This window comes from Pristiophorus japonicus, chromosome 21 (genome assembly GCF_044704955.1).
Source record: "Pristiophorus japonicus isolate sPriJap1 chromosome 21, sPriJap1.hap1, whole genome shotgun sequence".
Lineage (NCBI taxonomy): Eukaryota > Metazoa > Chordata > Chondrichthyes > Pristiophoridae > Pristiophorus > Pristiophorus japonicus.
In genome coordinates, this window is record NC_091997.1 from 65,864,509 (window position 1) to 65,887,421 (window position 22,913).

Consider the following 22,913-nt stretch of genomic DNA (forward strand, 5'->3'; position numbering starts at 1 on the left):
TAGGAAATGCAAATAAGGGTGCAATTACATTTGACCATGTCCGTAATGGACAAGGTCAGGTGTAGCAATGTTTTAAGAAAAGATAATTTGGGCTTTGTAACCTATCCTCCCATTAGTTTATTTACCATTATTCTGCAACTATTAGCTGCATCCCCATTTCCAACAGCAAATAGATGCATATGTTTTTAAACCCTGCCATGGTTCTCTACCACCGCCCTTGCTGGTAATCTATTCTACAATTCTGTCACCCTTTTATTTAAAAAAAAACCCCGAAAATTCCCACTTTATTTTGACACGCTGAACTTTAAACCTCAGTGCTCCTGGACACACTCTCAATGCTACATATTTCATGTAATATGGAGACCAAAACCAAACAAAATTCTCCAGATGCTGCCCTACTAAGGCCAGCTACAACGTTTAATCTTTTTTTAAAGACATAGAAGTCACGCCCTTTGTTGTCTATACACTTCAACAATTTAATTGTTTTCTTTGCAGCCTGCAAGTATTGAAACAACTTTTTAAAAACATGTCCACTAAAATCCCCAGATCTCTTTCCTGCTCCATTACCTCAAGCATGCTGTTATGTAATATGAATCCACATGATTCTTGTATCTATTCTCTGGGTATGGGGTAGTTGAAGGTTTTTAACCTCACCAGCATTGATTTTGACAATGGAAGTATGCAGCAGCCATGAGTCAGACTGCTTGGAGTTCCTCAAAGAAAGAGGAATTGTTTCTGATGACTCATCTGGTTTTTGCTTCTCCTTAACTGGTAATTTAATGAGACTTTTATGTATTTAAGCAGGTTACAATTTTATTAAAGCATCCTCCATCTTGGCTTGTCCTTCAGTTTTAAGTTTGTTGATTTTTCTGAAAACCTTTTGCTTGACTTGGCGCCAAACTATTCAATCCTGAAAGTGCAAAGAGTTTTATGTTTTGCTTGAAAAGATGGAGTTTGTAATGTATTTGCTTCATGGATTCTTTGCTTAAGAATTCATAGCAACACAATTGCTATTAAGAACTAGTTGGTTTGTTAACAAATGTTTAACAATCACACTACACATTACCAGTTCATCCACCAGGCTCTCAACTACCTGCCTCATCATGGATTGCCCGAACCCAACTGGCCGGGGTTTTATTGAGTCTTTTGACCATCATGTGATTGGCTTCACCACTCACACCGCAGCAGCCTGTGAACATACTCACAGGTGCATACATTAGAGTCCTCTTTTCAAATTTCCACTGACCATTACCCTAATGCCCAGTGTATAAAGACTCCTCCCAATATAATAGCCATGTGTTCACAGACAAGGAGATCAATTCAGATCAAACCTTGTTTGATCTCCAATCTCCGTTGAGTTAACTGATCTGAAATGGGCACAATTAAGGTGCAACAATTGATCTTCGGGTCTCTGTTAGGGCAGGTGGAAATCAACCAGGGTTGTTATCCGGTGATTCGTGCTGATGTCCGGTGAAAACTACATCGTTTGGTTGCAACATAGTCAAATAGGCTGTTGACACTCAGTTTTGAGCTGGTATGTGTAAAATAGCCATCGGAGGATGACTCGCACCTGTGATTCCTTGCCCAGCTAGAATCGGTGTCTTGTAGGAAGAGAGACGCTCACAAGCACTTTAATTTTTTTTTTTTAAAGTGTATATATATATTGGACATGCAGTGAGTCAAGTTTCCTCCAAATGAGACAAAAGTGCAGTGGTGCTGTCCCATTTAAAAGCTGTGGTGGCTGTAGAATGTGAGCACTTTGATCTCTCTCCCACCCCATCCTGTGTCAGCCTCTCGCGCGTTGCGAATTAATACCAGCTGGCAACTGTCTGACTAGCCCTCAGTACAAGCTGCCTTTTAGTTTTGGGTCATCTCGATAGACTTGAATGTTGGAGCAGGGAGGACAGTGTATAATCCAAGTCTGAGTGCTATATCGTGCATTTTTTGAGTGTTTTCATGACCACAGAAAGCATCTCTAGTCTGAAACAGAAAAGACTCTTTAATTTTTCTGGTTGAGTCCTTTATCAGAGCTAATGCTGACAGACCTGTTGTACATTTCCAGAATTTTTAATGTTTTATTTCAGACTTCCAGCACTTGGTGGCAGGTTCCAGCACCTGATTGTAATGCTTGCATGTTTTGGTTGCTCATACCTTGTAACAGTTGTTCCTTTATTTCTATTTAGGTTACCACTGATCTCAGACAGAAATGTACAGAGTCGCACACCGGAACTTCTGCCTCCGCTCCTCTTGCTGCTGGAATCATTGCCCTTGCACTGGAGGCGAAGTATGCATCACAGTCTAACAACCTGCAGCTGTTGACATAATGTTTGTGTGGCAGCTTGCTAATTAAGGATCTAATAAATGCAGCATTTAAATTGTGGCTATTTGCTATCAAGCTGTGTCTGTTTTTAAAATTGAGACTAAATTGTCAAAATATGAGTTGTATCAGTAAGACTTCCCCATCCCCCCTTAATTTTCTCCCCTCCCGTCCTAGAGGTGCTTGCATCTTGCTGGGACATTGTTCTGTGGGTATCACTCAAATGGGCATCCTTCACATAAGCCTGGACTGAGTGTTGGCAGGCTATTTCACTGCGAAAGCATCGGTTGAGGCGAATTCTGTCTGTCTGACTTGCACACTTTTCAAGAGGTTACTGGACATCCATTTGGAGTCAGGTCCCTGGCTGTTTTGTTTTCCCGCCCCCGATTTTTCTCTCTCCTCCCTCCCGCCGGGCCCCTAAAGCTTACAGGAATTTGGGCCAATGGTGGCAACGTGCTATTTCCAGGATTACCTCAATAGACTGAAGATCAAACCTGGTGCCTTTGATCTGAATTGCTGAGTACCGCACCATGGTGCATTTACGTACTGAACTATGGGGAGAGCTTTATTAAGTTTAAATTTCTGCAGATGTGATTTTGTGCAAGATTGGTGTCAGTACAGATAAAGATGATCAGAAATGCAGTGTAACTAGATGCTAGTCTGTCCTGCTGAACCCAATTAAGTAAAAACTAATTGGTTTTGCTGTCCTTTGCCTTTTGTCTTGTTTTAAGTTTGAAATCGAAACATGATACGGCAACATTCCCTATTGAAAATTGCATGCCACATAACTAGTGATGCTGAAAATCTCCTACCATTCATTAAATATTTTTTTCCTTCCTTCCCTAGTAAAAACCTGACTTGGCGAGACATGCAGCACCTTGTAGTACAGACGTCCAAACCTTCCCACCTCTCCACTAACGACTGGATTACAAATGGTGTTGGCCGCAAAGGTAAAAGCAACTTGAGATTGAATAGACTGGGCCTATATTCTCTAGAGTTTAGAAGGAGGAGAGGTGATCTCATTGAAACATACAAAATTCTTACAGGGCTCGAGAGGGTAAATGCAGGGGGAGGATGTTTCCCCTGGCTGGGGAGTCTGGAACCAGGGGTCACAGTCTCAGAATAAGGGGTCGGCCATTTAGCACTGGGACGAGGAGAAATTTCTTCACTCGGTGGTGAATCTTTGGAATTCTCTGCTCCAGAGGACTTGTGGGGCTCAGTTGTTGAGTATATTCAAGACAGAGATGGCTAGATTTTTGGATATTAAAGGGATATGAGGATAGTGCAGGAAAGTGGAGTTGAGGTCGAAGATCAGCCATGATCTTATTGAATGGAGGAGCAGGCTCGAGGGGCCAAATGGCCTACTCCTTCTATTATGTTCTTACCTGTTTGATTTGTCTGTCTGCATCTCGTGTTGAGACTCATCTGAAAATAAAAGAAAAATGAGGGGCAAAAGAAAAAGCCATTCAGCTCATCGAAGCTGTTGTAATGGCTGTCTTGCTCTTTTCGCTTTGTTGCTTTAAACGTCGAATTATACGCGCACACTCAGTGGCAGCAAAGGCTGGATCGGGTCTTTTATTCAGATATTCATTTCATGCTAAACAAACTCTTTGCTTGCAAATTCAGCTGTCCAAGAAATGACACCCGTTTCGAGGTTCCAGTTTCACTGGTGTCCGTGTGTGTGACAAAAGCCAGTTCCATCTCTTTTATATCTAAAAAGCCTTTGAACTCTTCTTTCTTTGCATTTAGACAATCATGGCTAACTGCTTTCTGAATTACTTTACACCAAGCAGATTATTTAACATACAGATGTTATCAAATAGTAACAAGGTACTCAAATACAGACAATGTCATAAATTACTATTATAGTAACAAGGTACAGATGATGCCATCAAATCTTAACAAGGTACACTCAAATACAGACATGTCATGAATTACTATTATTCACATAGTAACAAGGTACTCAAATACTTAACATACAGACAATGTCATGAATTCGCATAGTAACAATTTACACCCAAATACTTAACATCGTTTAACAGCCTCTTTCGATCCAGTCTTGAATCTTCCAACTTTTAACCCTTTCGATATTTTCAGACCACAGCCGAAGCAAAGTGTTCAGAAATGCGGGCTTGCGCTCCCACAGAAGCTCATCCCTGTGGTCCCCTAACACTCCTATCACAGCATCCAGCTGCAACTTGTACAACTCCCAGCATTTCTGCCTCTATTATTAAGTCTGGCAAGTTATTGCGTATACTTCATGAATAAAGAAGTTTTTCCTGATCCCTAACTATTTTCAGTAGGCTGTAGAACTTAATCTTGTGTAATCTTTTCTCAGTTAAATCCCTTAAAGTTGTGGTTTGCTGAGACATGCACATCTTTTTGTTAGCATGTTGGTGAGAACCCTATAGGTTCATTGGATGCTTTTTGCACACTCAGAATGCTGCGCAACCGTGCCTCCATGTAGCATTATGTGGATATTGTATACGTGCTGGAACTCCCTCCCTAAACCTCTTCGCCTCTTTACCTCTCTTTTTAAGATGCTCCTTAAAACCTTCCTCTTTGATCAAGCCTTTGGTCACCTGTCCGAATATCTCCTTATGCGGCTCGGTGTCAAATTTTGTTAGAAATCGTTCTAGTGACGGTCCCGGGGCATTTTACTATGCTACCGATGCTATACAAATACAAGTTGTTGTATCACGTTCACTCACTAGAGAGGGAGAAAAAGAAAAGCATCTGAACAAAAAGGCAGTTAGAACAAACTTCCTACTTATTAATTAGGATGTGACGGGCAGAATGAGAGATTTGATGGGTGTCCTGTCCTTTACCTGCTAATCCTTCAGCATTTCCTACTCCTTTACCAGTGCTGGAGACAAAATCTCAACTGGAATCCTTTTGAATTGTCAGACAATAAAGGGTAGCTGCATTTAAGACTGATTTTCTCTTTGCTCCCCTATTTCTTTTCTTTTTACCCCTCTTCCCTTTCTCTGCCCTCTCTTCTCTCTTCCCCCCCCCCCCTGCCGCTTTGCAGTTGTGCTATGATTGTACATTCATAGTATTACAAAGCCTGAAACAATCTTGTCAACTCAGCAGTAAGAAAAACAGGCAGGAATATTGCCACACTTTGCGCTATTAAGAGATTTCCCTTTTCTCTTACAGTCAGTCACTCCTATGGATATGGTCTACTTGATGCCGGAGCTATGGTTGCATTAGCTAAGAACTGGATAAGCTCTGGAGATCAGCGGAAATGTGTCATTGTTATCACCTCCGAGCCAAAGTAAGTGGAGGTTCTTTGGTCAGGATTTCCCTTGTAAATTTGCAGGCAGAGTTCTGCCATAATTTGACATTCGCCTTTATTTTCATAGTTCCGATCAGTATGGATTGTCTAAAAAGGGATTTTGGTGATTTAAATTTCCGCTATCATTATGCGAAGGATTCATCCCTTAATTTCCCACCAATTTTCTCCCTCCTATACTTGTGCTACGGAGGAGTTCTGTGGGTTGGCGGGGCAGAGAACTCGCTTTTAGAGTGGAAGCAAGTAATCCTCGCCTTAGGCACTGCCTATGATGATGATCACTGCTGTGTAACTTTCTGATTCAAAGCGTCAACAATTTAAATCTAGGTTTGTCTTGCCGAAGCCTAGATTGGTTAAAATCAAATCGTATATCTCTGGCACCAGAATATTTGATCAATTATTGGGTGTGTGGTTGAGTGAGTTATTGTGGGAAAGTGTGAGGTTATCCACTTTGGCAGAAAAAATAAAAAAACTATTATTTAAATGGAGAAAAGTTACAAAATGCTGCAGTACCGAGGGACCTGAAACACAGTTAGTATGCAGGCACAGCAAGTAATCAGGAAGGCAAATGGAATATTGGCCTTTATTGCAAGGGGGATAGAATATAAAAGCAGAGAAGTCCTGCTACAACTGTACAGGGTATTGGTGAGGCCACACCTGGAGTACTGTATACAGTTTTGGTCTCTATTTAAGGAGGAATATACTTGCACAGGAGGCAGTTCAGAGAAGGTTCACTCGGTTGATTCCTGAGATGAAGGGTTTGACTTAAGAAAGGTTGAGTAGGTTGGGCCTATACTCTCTGGAGTTTAGAAGTATGAGGGTTGCTCGTATTGAAACATATAAAGATAATGAGGGGGCTCGACAAGGTAGATGCAGAAAGGATGTTTCTCCTCATAGGGGAAACTAAAGCTAGGGGGCATGGTCTCAGAATAAGGGGTCGCCCATTTAAAACTGATGAGGAGGAATTCTCTTCCCCAAGAGCTGTGGTGGCTGAGTCATTGAATAGATTTAAGGCAGAGATAGGCAGATTTTTTGAGCGATAAGGGAGTCAAGGGTTATGGGGAGCAGGCAGGGAAGTGGAGCTGAGCCCATGATCAGTTCAGCTGTGATCTTATTTAATTTATTTTATTTATATAGCGCATTTAACATAGTAAAATGTCCCAAGATGCTTCACAAGTGTTGCAGACAAACAGATAATTTTGAATGGAGAAAAATTACCAAATGGTCGACTCCTGCTCCTATTTCGTATTGAATATTAGTGTTAAACTGCATATTGTCATTGAACTAACAGTATTCAAGGCTAAAACAGAGAAATCTCTGAACCTGTGATGATTTCTAGGTCACTGTAGCATTGCCACTCCAGCCTTCAAAGAAGTTTGTCTTTTAAAAGTAAATGTTATCGCCCCTCCCCCCACCCCCCCTCTCTGATTCATAGCTGGCAGTATCTTGTGCCTCGCTGTGAATCTGGTCCCACAAATCCCTCCATGCATGCACACGGCTCGGTTCTTGGCTGATAAGAGTGTAAGCAGGAGTGTTGACGTGCTTGAAACAAGTTCTTGAAGTGCCTGTGGCTCCAGCCTATAACCCTGAGCATTTTATAAGCTCTGCTCGATGCCGTACTGGAGTCATGCCCCATGCAATGTGCAGTCGAAGCTGAGACACAGACTGGTCCCCTCACCGCTGTCCTTTGAGGTCAGCTCACGAGTTGACTCATGCCGCCAGTTTTGCGTCACCAACACACTCCTGAGGCTTCGTGATGTCACTGAATGTTTAGCCAAGTGGCATTTTAATTTTTGAAAAGCTATCTGACTATAAAGTTTATTCACGGAAGCCAAAAGAAATTGACAATTGGTACCTCATGTCTTTTGGTGCTGGGTATCTTATTGGGTTTCATGTGTCTGTGGATTGCTGTGCTAGTTGTGCTGAATCAGGTCATGGAATGAATGGTCTTTTGTGACGACTGGGTGTCTGACAGATCAGTTACCACAGGACTGTGGTTGTCGGTGTAGTAGTAAGGTTAAAGATTGTGTGTGTGTGTGTACATTTTTTTTTAAAAAGCTACTGACTTGGCAGATAACCTGTTTTGAATGAAGGGACAATTGTGTGTATAGCTTTGCAATAAATCTGCTGCGGTTCTTTGTGCTTTTGCCAAATCACCTTTATTCAGTGATAATATTTTAAAAAAAATGAAAACCTGAACGCTAGCTTTAATAGCCAGTCTATTATTTCTTGAGACTTTTTCCGGAAGCGTTTTGACCATTACTAGCTTATTCGGCTCATTTAAATTATTCTGTCTGGAGTATTTGAATATAAACCTTAGATTCTATTGGATTAATATGATCGAAAAAATATCAAATACTTATTTTTAAGTCACTAAACCGGAGAGTGGTGAATGACGAAGCCCAGGAAGAACCTAGGGGTTGATACTTGGTCTGTGCTGCATCAGCTGGTCTGAGAGGCAGCTGCAGGGGTATGAAAATCATCACAAACCCCTCCAATTGGGGAGGGGAAAATTGGCCAGGTTTCCTGCTACTGATGGTTATTCAGCGCCACCTCTGGCGAGAGGGTGCAATAACCACGTGACCGGTTTACATGGCCAGTTTCCATTATAAATGGGGACATATAAAAGTAAGGGCCGACTGTATAACTAAATGGGGACTGAATTATGTCTGTGCTTTGGACTTGACCTCATTTCATCTGAAGACTACACTTGGTCTTGATTCTCCATGTGCATCACCATGAGAGATTGACTCGTAGCCTAACTGTGTTGTCTGATATATGAACCTAGCGTCATTGTTTAAAATTCCATTCTCCACTATTTTAAGAGTGCCAGTGCATTAACATCTGCTAAATAGCATAATTTCGTAAGATAAATTGTGTTTACCCAGTAATATCTCCATGCAATTTTTAGGAAAATATGTAAGTGGAACGTCAGAGGTAGTAGCTGAGTGATGGCTTTGTAACAGCTACTCTCTTTCACTCCTGCTGGATTTTGCCAGCAGATGATTTTCTGTCTGATACGGATAATCTAATCAGTATCATTTTCATTCAAATGCATTCATCCAATTTGCAGTGTATGAGTGAGCTACTGTGAGTGTCTTGGCAGGTGAAGCCCGGAGTCTTTTAACAGTAGATTATAATCATTAAAGCATGACGTCAATTGAAACGGCAAGTCAATAATTTATGAATATCCTCTTGAGAATCCAATGTAATGGGAATTTAATAAGAGTTTGAAGCGTGGCTGGAGAAATATTTTGGAAAGATTAACTAACCTTACCTGCCTTTTCTATATTGCACATGTTTTGGCTTTGTGTTGACTCGAGCTGTGCACTATAAGTCGTGAGGGAAGTTGGTTGGACCATATTTTGTGGGGGATAGAGCCATACATCTTCAGCTTCGCACCATCTAATATAATTGCAACCAGTACAAGGCAAACTTTTCAAATTAATTTTAAACTCTCCATGTTGACAAAGAGCTTTCAGGCCTGCTGGCTTCTGCAATCTAACTGGTTTGAGCAGAAATGATAGTGTACCACATACTTTCAGCAGTGCTTTGGGGAATTTAATTTCCTTCATGTTACATAGAAATGTGTTTGCTTCTATATTTTATTACTGATGGCTGTCTTAAAATCTCCATTGACCAGATGTTTTTACTTGCTGATCAAAAGGCTACCAGCTGCATGTACTACTATATTCTTAAGATGAAGAATATATGGTCAGCAGCCCTGGTATGCAGATTCTTAATTACAAAACTTAGTGACTTGGGCAAGTGGCTTGTTGTAGTTGTCTCTCTGCCCAGGTCTTATTTTTTATGCTTTCCACACTGGCCGTTCTTTCACGCTCCCACTCATCTGCGCAGTGAATGTGCTACATCTCTATTGATTGTTGCTACCTGCCTCCAGGACTTTTAAGTAAAAATGCAGTATTCAAGCAGCAATTTATACTGAACACAGTACGTGAAGCAAAGACTTACACTGTCCTAGTACATTGCTCAAGTGTACTTGATGTACAGTGAGTTGATTGTTGAGTTGAGCAACGTGCGGCGTCCCGGCCTGCAAGACCATCAGCAGGCTGGGGCCATTAGAGGGAGCAGCATGCGGCAGTGCCACTGCAGGGAGCAGCGCATACTGCTGCAGGAGAGCGATGACTGATTGCAGTGTGGGCAGGAGTGGCGAGGTCGGGTCGAAGGAGCGGCAAGAGTTTGTAGAGGGATTTGATCGGGGCCCAGCAGAGGCGAGGGCCCAGGGGCAGCACGAGTCAGCCCACACTGCAATATGTGTGCGCACTAGGTCCGTGCAGCAGAGCTGGTCTCCAGTCGACTTGGTTAATCCTTGCCACTGGACCAAGGCCTAGCTCTGTCAAGCCTGTGGTGGCTGGGGTGCAACAAGTATTTTAAAAATCCATGCACGGGCATCTTCCACACTTCAGGATGTAGTTCTGGATCCGGAATATCATTGAAGCACCTATGAACTCATCCGTTTTCGGCGTGGAAGCAAGTCATCCTCGTTTCGAATGACTGCCTATAAATAATTTAAGCTACACAGCGAGGGGTGTATGTCAAGCTAATCTGTTTCTGGTGGTGTTTGGGGAGGGGATGTTAACTGGGACACTCCCTGTTGTTCTCTGAACGATGTTGTGGGATCTTTTACTATCCACCTGAGACACTAGGTGGGATCTCGGTTTAACAGCTTATCTGAAGGATGACATCTCTGACAATACGGTGCACTCCCCAATACTGCACTACATTGTGTGTCAGCCTAGGTTGTGTGTTCAGGTCCTAGAGTGGGACTTGAAACCACAACTGTCCGATTTTAATGCAAAAGTTCTACCAGCAGGGTCAAGCTGAAATATGCAGGATTCGACCTGGGATTTGCGCTGCCACAGATTGCTCACCCTGCAAATGGCCTCTTGGGCCTCAACCGACTGATCATGTTTATACTGTGCATGCTAATGGATAATTTAAATGGATATTGTGACACTTCCTTTACATATTTCAAAGCTCAGGAATTTATGCAAGTCTGATGTATAACTTTCTTTTTAGGGATATTGGTAAACGATTAGAGATACGGAAAAGGGTTGATGCGTGCCTTGAAAGTTCAAATTTTATCCTGTCCTTGGAACATGTGCAGGCAAGAATCACGCTATCATACAACAGACGTGGAGACTTGGCTATATACCTCACCAGTCCCATGGGGACAAGGTCAACTCTGTTGGCACCAAGGTATGAAGTTGCTTATCACTCGATGAAATCTAACTCAAACATGAGAATAAAGTACAAACAAATTATGAATAATATCTTGTGAATAATGAAAATCAGCTTGCAATTCTATAACATGTAGGTTTTTTATTTTGTGTCTTTCTGTGTTTAACTCCCTTTTGTTCATTTGTACCTGGCAGAGAGCAGTTTGAAGTTCAATCTGTTGCAGTATCGCAACCTGCTGAGAGGCTGGTTAGATAAACCACTTTCTTCTCCCCGTTCCCCCAAACCTCCTCAATTAAGACTCTGGAAGATAGTGGAGTAGGAGAGAATGATGCATTTGCTAAGGATGAACCATGAGAAATCCAGACCCCAATCCCTGGCTCACTGCTGGTGGCTGGCACGTCACCTGGAGCACCCGACTAGGGTAACTGTCGGAACCTTGATGGCACAACCAAAACTGACCGGGCATGGACACAGCGGTGCACACGAGTACCACTCCCACTACCTTCATTCAGTCCCCACAGCCACTCTTAAGCTCACTCACTGATGCCATATGTACCACACCTCCTGTGGGCATGTCACTGGGTTAGAAGCAAAGAGCAATGGTAGCTTAAAAGTAAGTGACTGTGTACTGGTGTCGAGTCTGTACTGCTGTAAAGTACTTTGGAAAAAGTCCTGCAAATGGAGCGTGCCTTTATAAGAATATTGCTAAATATTGGGCTGGTTTCCACTCACTGAAAACACATCTTTTAAAAGCTCCGAATATTGCTGGAACCTTGACTCTCCAGAAAGAAGTAAATATACAAACATTGCTGAGTTGAAACAAATAATCGGAGCAAGCCACATATTTAGGTACTTTAAAATGTAAGAAATGTTAGCCTTCTCAGAATGAAAGTGAGCTGACTCATCCTGTTTATAGGAATTTTACCAGAGAGAGAGAGCTGATATGTGGGATTCTTGTGATTAAGGAGTTTCTGGCCTACATCCCATTTTGTCAGAGTAAATACAGCAAGTTATTGGACCAGCTACTGCAGGGGCAATCTGAGTCTTTTTCTCTCTCAATGTTTTGCAGGGAGTAAACTTGATTCTACTTATTGATGTGGAGCTCATGCTTCAATTCCTGGAGCATTTGGCCTGTGATGTGAGGGACCATGAATTGCAGTCCTTGATTCTTACCTTCTGGACTTGCAAGGACTGAACGAGGCCACAGCACTGCCCTAAATTCTTGCTCAATGGAATCTAGGAGCTGGGTTTCAAGAGATCACAATTCCACCCTTTATGTTCCTGTCTATCACTCAGCAAATAGAGCATAGACTTAACTGATTTTGTATGTAGAATGCTGATTTTTGCATGGTTAGGAGTAAAATTGGGGGGGCGATATTGAGCATTGCAAAGTATACTTTCAAAAATGAAGTCATGAATGCATACAATTTTAAATTTTTTTTATTTCCTCTGGAGGCAGAGAAAAAATAAAATAATGCCATCAGTATTTTGGGATGAAAGACCAATTGTACTAATTTACAATTGTATTTTTATCTCCTACAGACAGCGTGACTACTCATCTGAGGGATTTACTGACTGGGCCTTCATGACTACACATTCATGGGATGAAAATCCTTCAGGAGAATGGGTTCTGGAATTGGAGAATACATCTGGTGCAAATAATTATGGTTTGTGTTTCCAAAATTGGTATTGCATATCTGCACTCATAACCCCTTCCCCAATGGATGTGCATGAACCATATAAATTACAGTACAGAAGGAGGCTATTGTGCCTGTTGGAATATCTGCTCTAATCACTTTTCTCTGCTCTTTCCCCATATCCTTTAATATTCTTTTTCAATATGTTTAGATAATTTTGTTTCTGCCTCAATAGCCACGTGATACATTTCATGTCCTAATGATACTCCATGTGAAAACATTTCTCCAACTACCCCCTACATTCACCTAGTGCTGATCTTCAGTCTTCTCCCCCCCCCCCCCCCCCCCCCCCCATATGTTGCTGATTCACCAACCAGCAGAAGCTATCTTTCACTGTTTACCCTCTTTGTTACTTCGAGACTTGACTATTCCAACTCACTCCTGGCTGAAACATAGAAAATAGGAGTAGGCCATTCGGCCCTTTGAACCTGCACCACTATTCAATAAGATCATGGCTGATCATTCACCTCAGTACCCCTGTCCTGTTTTCTCTCCATACCCCTTGATCCCTTTAGCTGAAAGGGCCATATCCAACTCCCTCTTGAATATATCCAACAAACTGGCATCAACAACTCTCTGCGGTAGAGAATTCCACAGGTTAACAACTCTGAATAAAGAAGTTTCTCCTCATCGCGGTCCTAAATGGCTTACCCTTTATCCTTAGACTGTGACCCCTGGTTCTGGACTTCCCCAACATTGGGAACATTCTTCCTGCATCTAACCTGTCCAAAATTTTGTGTGTTACTATGAGATCCCCTCATTCTTGTAAACTCCAGTGAATACAGGCCCAGTTGATCCAGTCTTTTTTCATAGGTCAGTCCTGCCATCTTGGGAATCAGTCTGGTGAACCTTCGCTGCACTCCCTCAATAGCAAGAATGTCCTTCCTCAAATTAGGAGACTAATGTCCTAGGGGAAGTGTTTGCTCCTGCTGTTGGGGAGGGGTTAAACTAATATGGTCGGGGGATGAGAACCTATGCAGAGAGACAGGGAAGTAAAATGGGGGCAGAAGCAAAAGATAGAAAAAAGAAAAGTAAAAGTGGAGGGCAGAGAAACCCAAGGCAAAAATCAAAAAGGACCACATTACAACAAAATTCTAAAGGGACAAAGCCTGAAGGCTCTGTGCCTCAATGCGAGGAGTATTCGGAATAAGGTGGACAAATTAACTGCGCAGGCAGCTATTAATGAATAGGATTGGGATTACGGAGACATTGCTCCAGGGTGACCAAGGCTGGGAACTCAACATCCAGGGGTATTCAACATTTAGGAAGGATACACAAAAAGGAAAAGGAGGTGGGGCAGCATTGCTGGTTAAAGAGGAAATTAACGCAATAGTAAGGAACGACATTAGCTTGGATGATGTGGAATCTGTATGGGTAGAGATGCGGAATACCAAAGGACAGAAAACGCTAGTGGGAGTTGTGTACAGAACACCAAACAGTAGTATTGAGGTTGGGGACGGCATCAAACAAGAAATTGGGGATGCGTGCAATAGAGGTACAGCAGTTATCATGGGCGACTTTAATCGACATATAGATTGGCTAACCAAAACTGGTAGCAATATGGTGGAGGAGGATTTGCTGGAGTGTATTCGGGATGGTTTTCTGGACCAATATATCGAGGAACCAACTAGAGGGCTGGCCATCCTAGACTGGGTGATGTGTAATAAAAGACTAATTAGCAATCTTGTTGTGTGAGGCCTCTTGGGGAAGAGTGACCATAATATGGTAGATTTATTTATTAAGATGGAGAGTGACACAGTTAATTCAGAAACTAGGGTCCTGAACTTAAAGAAAGGTAACTTCGATGGTATGAGACGTGAATTGGCTAGAATAGATTGGCGAATGATACTTAAAGGGTTGACAGTGGATAGGCAATGGCAGACATTTAAAGATCACCTGGATGAACTTCAACAATTGTATATCCCTATCTGGAGTAAAAATAAAACGGGGAAAGTGGCTCAACCGTGGCTAACAAGGGAAATTAGGAATAGTGTTAAATCCAAGGAAGAGGCATATAAATTGTCCAGAAAAAGAAGCAAACCTGAGGACTAGGAGAAATTTAGAATTCAGCAGAGGAGGACAACAGGTTTAATTAGGAGGGGGAAAATTGACTGAGAGGAAGCTTGCTGGGAACATAAAAACTGACTGCAAAAGCTTCTATAGCTATGTGAAGAGAAAAATATTAATGAAGACAAACGTAGGTCCCTTGCAGTCAGAATCAGGTGAATTTATAATGGGAACAAAGAAATGGCAGACCAATTGAACAAATACTTTGGTTCTGTCTTCACGAAGGAAGACACAAATAACCTTCCAGAAATACTAGGGGACCGAGGTCTAGCGAGAAGGAGGAACTGAAGGAAATCCTTTAGTCAGGAAATTGTGTTGGGGAAATTGATGGGATTGAAGGCCGATAAATCCCCAGGGCCTGATAGTCTGCATCCCAGAGTACTTAAGGAAGTGGCCCTAGAAATAGTGGATGCATTGGTGATCATTTCAACAGTCTATCGACTCTGGATCAGTTCCTATGGATTGGAGGGTAGCTAATGTAACACCACTTTTTTTAAAAAAAGGAGGGAGAGAGAAAACGGGGAATTAGCCTGAGATCAGTAGTGGGGAAAATGTTGGAATCAATTATTAAAGATGAAATAGCAGTGCATTTGGAAAGCAGTGACAAGATCGGTCCAAGTCAGCATAGATTTATGAAAGGGAAATCGTGTATTTGGGCTTTCAAAAGGTATTTGACAAGGTCCCACACGAGAGCTTGGTGTGCAAAATTAAAGCACATGGTACTGGGGGGTAATGTATTGACATGCTTCGAGAACTGGTTGGCAGACGGGAAGCAGAGAGTCAGGATAAACGGGTCCTTTTCAGAATGGCAGGCAGTGACTAGTGGGGTGCCGCAGGGCTCAGTGCTGGGACCCCAGCTATTTACAATATACATCAATGATTTAGATGAAGGAATTGAGTGTAATATATCCAAGTTGCAGATGACACTAAGCTGGGTGGTGGTGTGAGCTGTGAGAAGGATGCTAAGAGGCTGTAAGGTGACTTGGACAGGTTAGGTGAGTGGGAAAATGCATGGCAGATGCAGTATAATGTGGATAAATGTGAGGTTATCTACTTTGGTGGCAAAAACAGGAAGGCAGAATATTATCTGAATGGTGACAGATTAGGAAAAGAGGAGGTGTAACGAGACCTGGGTGTTATGGTACATCAGTCATTGAAAGTTGGCATGCAGGTACAGCAGGCGGTGAAGAAGGCAAATGGCATGTTGGCCTTCATAGCTAGGGGATTTGAGTATAGGAGCAGGGAGGTCTTACTGCAGTTGTACAGGGCCTTGGTGAGGCCTCACCTGGAATATTGTGTAAACTTGAGGTCATCCAAAACTCAGCAGGCCGTGTCCTAACACTCTCCAAGTCACGATCACCCATCACCCCTGTGCTTTCTGACCTACATTAGCTCCCGGCTAAACAATGCTTCGATTTCAAAATTCTCATCCTTGTTTACAAATCACTCCATGGCCTTGCCGCTTCCTATCTCTTCTTCTCTTTCAGCTGCACAACCCCACAAGATGTCTGCGCTCTTCAAATTCTGCCCTCTTGAACATCCCTCATTATAACTGCTCAACCATCGGTGGCTGTGCCTTCGATGTTTGGACCCTAAGCTCTGGAACACCCTCCCTAACCCTCTCCGCCTCTCTACCTGTCTTTTCTCCTTTAAGACGCTCCTTAAAACCTACCTCTTTGACCAAGCTTTTGGTCATCTGCCTTAATTTCTTTTGTGGCTTGGTATCAAATTTATCTGTTTTGACTTGTTAACACTGCTATGAAGTGCCTTGGGCCGTTTTACTATGTTAAAAGCGCTATATAAATAAGTTATTATTATTTTATTATTTATTATTTTATTTTTATTATTATTATTTATTATCATTAAAAGCCTTCATAGTTTTCTAAAACTAGTTTGATCTGGATCCAGATGAGAAAAGATAGCTTAATATTTGTCGTGACCCTTCATGGAAAATGTTCTATTGAAAGGCCACACCCAAACTTGTGTCTCCTCCTCTCGCTTGCTATCTACCACATGCTGACTCAATCTGTTTTTTAGTTCCAAAAAATTGAAGTGTCTTTGCATTCTCGTATCTCTTGTAGTTTTAGTATAGCCCTGGTTGCCGCTGTTTAATGTGTAGCAGATTTTTTTGTAATCCAGAAACTTGCGTTTGCTTATCTATTCAGGTACCCTAAGACAGTTCACACTGGTTCTATATGGTACGGCACCAGCTAATCACAGCCAGCTGAAATTGACCAACATCTCGCTGCCTGCCAACTGCAAGACACTGAACTCTCAGCAAGTGTGTGCGGGTGAGTAAACAAAAAAAGCAGGGGTTTGAATTTCACGAGGGACAGCATTTTCTGTCCCTGAGCGCCCTCTACAAGCAGGAACTGGAAAATAATATATATATATATATATTAAGAAAAACCTTAAACTCCCCCGCCCCCCCCCCCAAAAAAAAAACATGGCATTACAGAAAGATTAATGAATAGATATTTTGTATAGTGTTAAATGATTAACACAAAGTTAAATAATTCTGACTCCAGAGGAGAACCATTCCGTCTTTGGTTTGTGCTTCTGTTTTTGATTAACTTTTTCAATACGTCAGGAATTAAATGATGAATGAAAATTCTTTCAAATTGGTTCTATAAAATTGACATAACTTGGGACAAAGCTTAGTGAAGGCTTTCTGTAAAGTTACCAGCCTGAATGACTAGTGATAATGTTTGGTGGATAGTAGACGCTTATAGTGGCGCATCATACATTGGCTACCTAGTTGAATTAATTTTGCTTGGGCTTTTATCTGCTGTCTTGCACAATTGACATGTTGGGCCTTAATCAATTCCAAGGACTTGAGCACAAAAAAATCTAGGCTGGCGTTCCAGTGCAGTGCTGAGGGAGCAGTGCACTGTCGGAGGAGCCGTCTTTCGGATGAGACGTTAAACCGACTCCCCGTTTGCTATCAAGTGGACCTAAAAGATCCCATGGCACTATTTCGAAGAGGAGCAGGGGAGTTATCCCCGGTGTCCTGGCCAATATTTATCCCTCAATCAACATCACTTTTTTTTTTAAAAACTGATCTGGTCATTATCACATTGCTGTTTGTGGGAGCTTGCTGTGTGCAAATTGGCTGCAGTGTTTCCCTACATTATAACCGTGACTACACTCCAAAAGTACTTCATTAGCTGTAAAGCGTTTTGAGACATCTGGTGGTCGTGAAAGGCGCTATATAAATCCAAGTCGTTCAGAAGTCAGCTTGCACCGTTGTTGATCTGTTAGCGGCTGACCGATTAGTGCTGAGGCGCCCAGGTAAAGGGCCTTCGCATACCTGGTTGTAAACAAACCAAGAATAGAGTTTTGTGGTGTGATTGAGGATGAGGGTAAAGGATAAAAAGGTAAAAAAAAGGCCATTTATTAATAAACTCTAATTTGAAATTATGTCCTGTATAGTTCTGAAAGATTTGCAAGTGTTAAATCGTAAAAGTGCCAGTATCAGCATTTGTGCTAGCTGGGTTAAATTGCTACTAGAATTTGGACCTTTTGTCAGAGTACTGTAATACTTGACTCTAAGATTAGAAACCAACACAACATAACATTGTTAACCTTGCAGTCATTGCCATGTTATGGTGACTAAGCAGTGATATCGTGAAATGAAATATTAAATCAATTCATTCGGGTTTTAGTTTTTAGAATTTTTCTTGTAAGGAAACCTAGGTGAAAGGCCACAGCTCGATGCTGAACACTGACTTGACAATAACTTAAGAAAAGGGACAGTAGAGAACGATTAATTGGGTGATGCCAAGTATGGACAGAAAGGAAGGGAGGTTGAAGTAGGTGTAAAGTTGAATGTGCTTTCCCAGGATCAGACAGCTGTAAGTAAAAAGAATATGTAGGATGTAGTATTTACAGCTTTGGAGAAGCAAGATGGGAAAGTTCATAGGAGTAATAGCCATGGTATTGACAAGAGACACAGACCAGAAAAGTTGCACCTGGGTGTGGAGGGTGATTGGAGACTGTAGTATAGAATATAGTCAAGTCAATTGAACCAAACAAGTTATTTGATGAACAGATGATTGGGCATCTTGAGAATTTGGGCCTTGGTTGGAAGAGCAGTAGTCATTGGGCAAGAGCAGTCCAGGCAAAGTTGTGATATTGGTGGGTTTTACGTGAAAGATGACTTTTGAAGCTGAGACATGAATCCTTCCTTGAAGTGCTAATGACAGGTATTGAACTGTTTTAAGGGGATAGAATTGGCCAGGTGGTGAGGTTGGGCAATTTCACATTCAGGGTGTATTCGTTCTTGTGATTGACTACTACAGGTACCAAATCACTGCCAACGTTCTATGCACAGTACTGCCAGGCTGTACAAGTAATTGTAATTTTAATAGTGGCTTGGTAGAACAATCTAAATGCACGGATTACTAACTAGCTGCAACAACCAGTACAGTGAGCACTGCTGCATTTTACCGGTTTTCTGGCATGATGTTAAAACTGATATTTTCTTTAGCTTTTGTATTGGGCACGGTTAAATTCATGATGGAAATAGCGAGGTGACCAATGGCAACTCTCGGCCAAAGTCATGTATATAATCAGCCTCCCAAAACCGAGTAAATTAGTTAAAATGCACATCACGATGCGTGTGGGTTTCCCCCCCCCCGCCCCGGGAGTTTGAGGGGTTGGTGCCCAATTCAAGTGGAGATTTTTTACATTGTGACTTTTGCTTTATAAACCATTTTAAAATTCTCCCTGTATGAAGATTCCCTTTCGTTAAATTACAAGATAGCTTTGACAGTCTGTCAGTCAGAAGGGAAACAGTTCTTTACTCTGTGAACTCTGCTTGTACACTTTGCAATAAAGTGACTTAATTTCTCCATGATCTGTCACTGGTGTCTCGGGGATAAATTGGCACGGTGTGTGTTTGCTGACCAGCGCAATGTCATTCGAGCTCTCCAGATCAGGATGACTTGTTACCAACTTTATGACCAAATGTCAGCAACTTGTGTTGGTTAATGTGTAAAGAGAGGGAGTTGTGTTTATAGGCACGCGCGCACACCTATCCCCATTTCTCAAAATATGTGTTGGACTGTGATATGTTTAAAATCTTAACCTTTTAGCCCCTTGATGGCTTAGTGGGTAAATGCGGATCATTCAAATCAGAAGGTCCAGGTTCCATCCCTAGTCTATTCAGTTAGCTGGACAGCAGTAGGGATGCTGCAATTGAGATCCACATCTCTGGGCTAGGGAGTGGGGAAATCGGGCAGGATTACCACCCCTGGTTAATCTCCAGTGGCTCCGGCTGTGTGTTGACATCGTGTGGAGACAGGAGTGAGCTCAGCTGAAGTGCCCTGCATGGTTGGATAACCTTGCAGCATTCACTGTCTGTGCTCACATAATGAATGGCTCCTTGGGCAAGACACCAGAAGAGCATGTGTTCTGCTAAATTTTAGCAACTGAGGTAGGCACCTGGATTTTATCAAGAAAATAATTGGGAAAATGCTTTGAAAAACTTCAAAGTTTGTTTTTAATTTATGCACCCTGTTGAGCATTTTAAAAGGCTTCTGCCTAATGAGCAGGTTGCAGATACAACCAGTTCAGTTTTGTAAATTTATCGTTCATTATAACCTGCTCACTAAATGGTTTGGAAACAATGCCTCAGCTTTGTTTTGAATTGAATTCTGGAGCACACAAGTTATCTGCTTTTTGATGAACCATTTTATGTAGTTTTCAGTGAAAAAGGAATCTGTTGTTTTTGATCTCCTTTTGAGTTGTGTTTCAACAGGGTACTTTTTAATAGGTGATTTTTTTTTAAAAAGGTTGCGGGTTTCTTTGAAGTTCACAGGTTATTTTCTCGTGTTAATTTGTCTTTTAGGAGTTTTTTTTTATAACCTTCTGTTTCACATTTTTACTGTTTTTTCCCCTACTGCCAATTTTAAAAATAGAGCAGTAGATTGATGGAAACTCCTTTTCTCACTCAATGATTTCTTGTAAAATGGAAAAGCTGCAAATGTGGGAAATCTGGAATGAAAACACACAGTACCGCCAAGAGAAGACAGGTTAAGACTTCAGGTGCAAACCCTGCATCAGAAGTTCTGACTGAGGGGTTCCGCCTGTAATGTTATCCTTTCTTTTTTCTCTCTCTCTTTTTCTATAATAATGGGCCCTCTAAATATTTCCAGTGCTTTTATAAATTTCGTGCCTCCTTAAGGTCAGTGAGCTTACTAATTTGCTGCATTACGGATTGGTTGTGTCCAGCTTCACACGGACTGTTGGATGAGGTTATCCCAAATTAGTTTTATTTTAAATTCTTTGTGTCCTTCCTGTTTTTATTTGAAGCTAAAATATGTACTTGCCCTGGTTTGTAGCTGGTGCTCCAGCACTATGTTTACAAACAAGCTGCAAGTGCTCTTACCAAGTTCATTTGGTGCCTCATTGGATTCCTTGCTTGTGTCCCTTGTAAGTTTAAGACCAAATGTTGGCCTGTATCTCAAAGGGGTTGGAATTCAACATTTGGACCACTCTGTTCAGTTTTGGGCTCTGAACCTGAGGAAAGGTAGTGGCAGAATCCCTTTGCCTTGATTGTTTAGAGCCTCACTATAGCTGAAAAGTCATCACTGCTGAAATTGTTCCTGAAGTATTTGTTTCTCTCCTATTCTGTCTCCTCAGAATGTGAAGGTATATTTTTTCTGCATCAGCAAAGCTGCGTGGAAAAATGTCCCCCCGGCTTTTATAAAGGACTCATCGAAAATCCCGTGGAAAACGCCGTCGAATCTCTGCAAGTTTTGGCCTGCCTTCCTTGTCACGCTTCTTGCCGCACGTGTAACGGGTTTACTGCCAACCGCTGCCTTTCCTGCCTCCCTCACTCGCGCTACAATGAGATTGAGCTGAGCTGCTCGCCCCAGATGCAAGTCAGCCGCGAGTCGCCCCTGGAGGATGAGGAAATTGTCGAACCGTTCACCGAGTCGCACATACCTGTCTGGTTTGCGTTGACCATCTGTGCCTTCATTATAATGGTATTTTTTATAATATTTATAGTTCTTCAGGTCCGGTCAGGATTCCAGTTCAGCAAAGTGAAAGTCTACACTCTACAAAACGGCAAAGGGATTATATCTTACAAAGGTATTTCTGACACCTGGAAGGATGGAGATTTATCCGAATCGGATTGTGAAGAATTTGATGTTGAGGGCCAAAGTGAGAGAGCGGCATTTGTAAAGAAAATACAAAGTGTCCTCTAATATTCCTCTCTTCACATGTTCCATCCTGTTGCTAATGAAGGGTTATGTGTCTCATTTTCATGGACTTCAGGGAAAGGTGTCTTTAGGGGACAAGAAATCCACACACCTATTTTTATCTGGAAGGTGGGTATTTGAAATGATATTGGAAACAGTCCCTTGTATCTGAACTGTTAACAATACTGGGCATGAGCATTTTTCACAGCTCTTAACTGGGTTAGGTGGGTGACTTTAGTTCCAGCATAATCTGGGCAGAGCCATAGAATGGTAAAGTGGAAGAGGATTTTCTTTTTACAGTTCAATGTTACGCAATGAAATCAGTAATGATTTATCACTTCCAAAATTATCTATCCAAAATTGAAAAGTAAATTTGATAAATTGAAGTCTTTTAATTGAGGAATTTACAATTGCAATTAAGACTTTCAAACTTATTTTAATCACACAAGGGAGCAGAAGCCTTACTGATGTTTAGTAAAGTGTCATAACTTGTTTGTGTTGTAGGAATAGTGTTGATTTCAAGGGCTACCATTTTTGCACTTTAAAATTTTTTTAAATTCCATCCTTTATAACACTTACTGAACTGTAGCTGAAGTTTGAATTAATTTTTTTTTTACAAATTTCTCTCCATGAATTCTGACTCATTGGGTGAATCAGCTCCTATTGTGGTGCTGAGGCTCCGATTCGAACCCTGGTATGTGCTGAGGGGGAGCTGTGGTTACAGCTTGGGTGCCCTTTGGGGGGGGTGGGGGGCGGGGAGAGGAAAGAGGGAAAGAGAAACAAATCAGCCAGGGTTCCTCCTGCTAAAAATGCCCATGTGCACGTCTTGAGTCAAGTTCGAGCTTGGCATGGCTGACCTGCTAACACTTCCTATTGAAGTACAGATACGAAGATTGGCACTTGGGTGAGGGACCAACAGGCTGACAGCATCTGTGGTACCGTCGCCCAGCAACTGCAGGATAGAAGTCAAAATAAAATCGGGTTCTTTGGCAAGAACTTCACCTTCCCAGAGCAGATTGGACTCTTGCAATTTTGGGGCAAATAAAATAATTAGATGTTGAAGACTAACCACACTACAGAGTTTTATATTTGTTTTATGCATGATCTAATTGTGACCCAGTTGTTTA

At 41.8% G+C, this 22,913-nt stretch overlaps 1 protein-coding gene across 1 annotated transcript in view; it reads left to right on the plus strand.

Moving 5' to 3' along the window:
* LOC139234048 (furin-like) overlaps positions 1–22,513 on the plus strand; it is a 108,253-nt gene extending 85,740 nt beyond the window's left edge. The window contains exons 9-15 of the mRNA XM_070864916.1: positions 2,184–2,284; positions 3,164–3,267; positions 5,477–5,594; positions 10,653–10,832; positions 12,357–12,481; positions 16,744–16,869; positions 21,224–22,513. Of these exons, the coding sequence (XP_070721017.1) occupies positions 2,184–2,284; positions 3,164–3,267; positions 5,477–5,594; positions 10,653–10,832; positions 12,357–12,481; positions 16,744–16,869; positions 21,224–21,792 (1,323 nt within the window). The 3' untranslated portion in view covers positions 21,793–22,513. The remainder of the gene's footprint in view (positions 1–2,183; positions 2,285–3,163; positions 3,268–5,476; positions 5,595–10,652; positions 10,833–12,356; positions 12,482–16,743; positions 16,870–21,223) is intronic.
* The last annotated feature ends 400 nt before the right edge of the window (positions 22,514–22,913 follow it).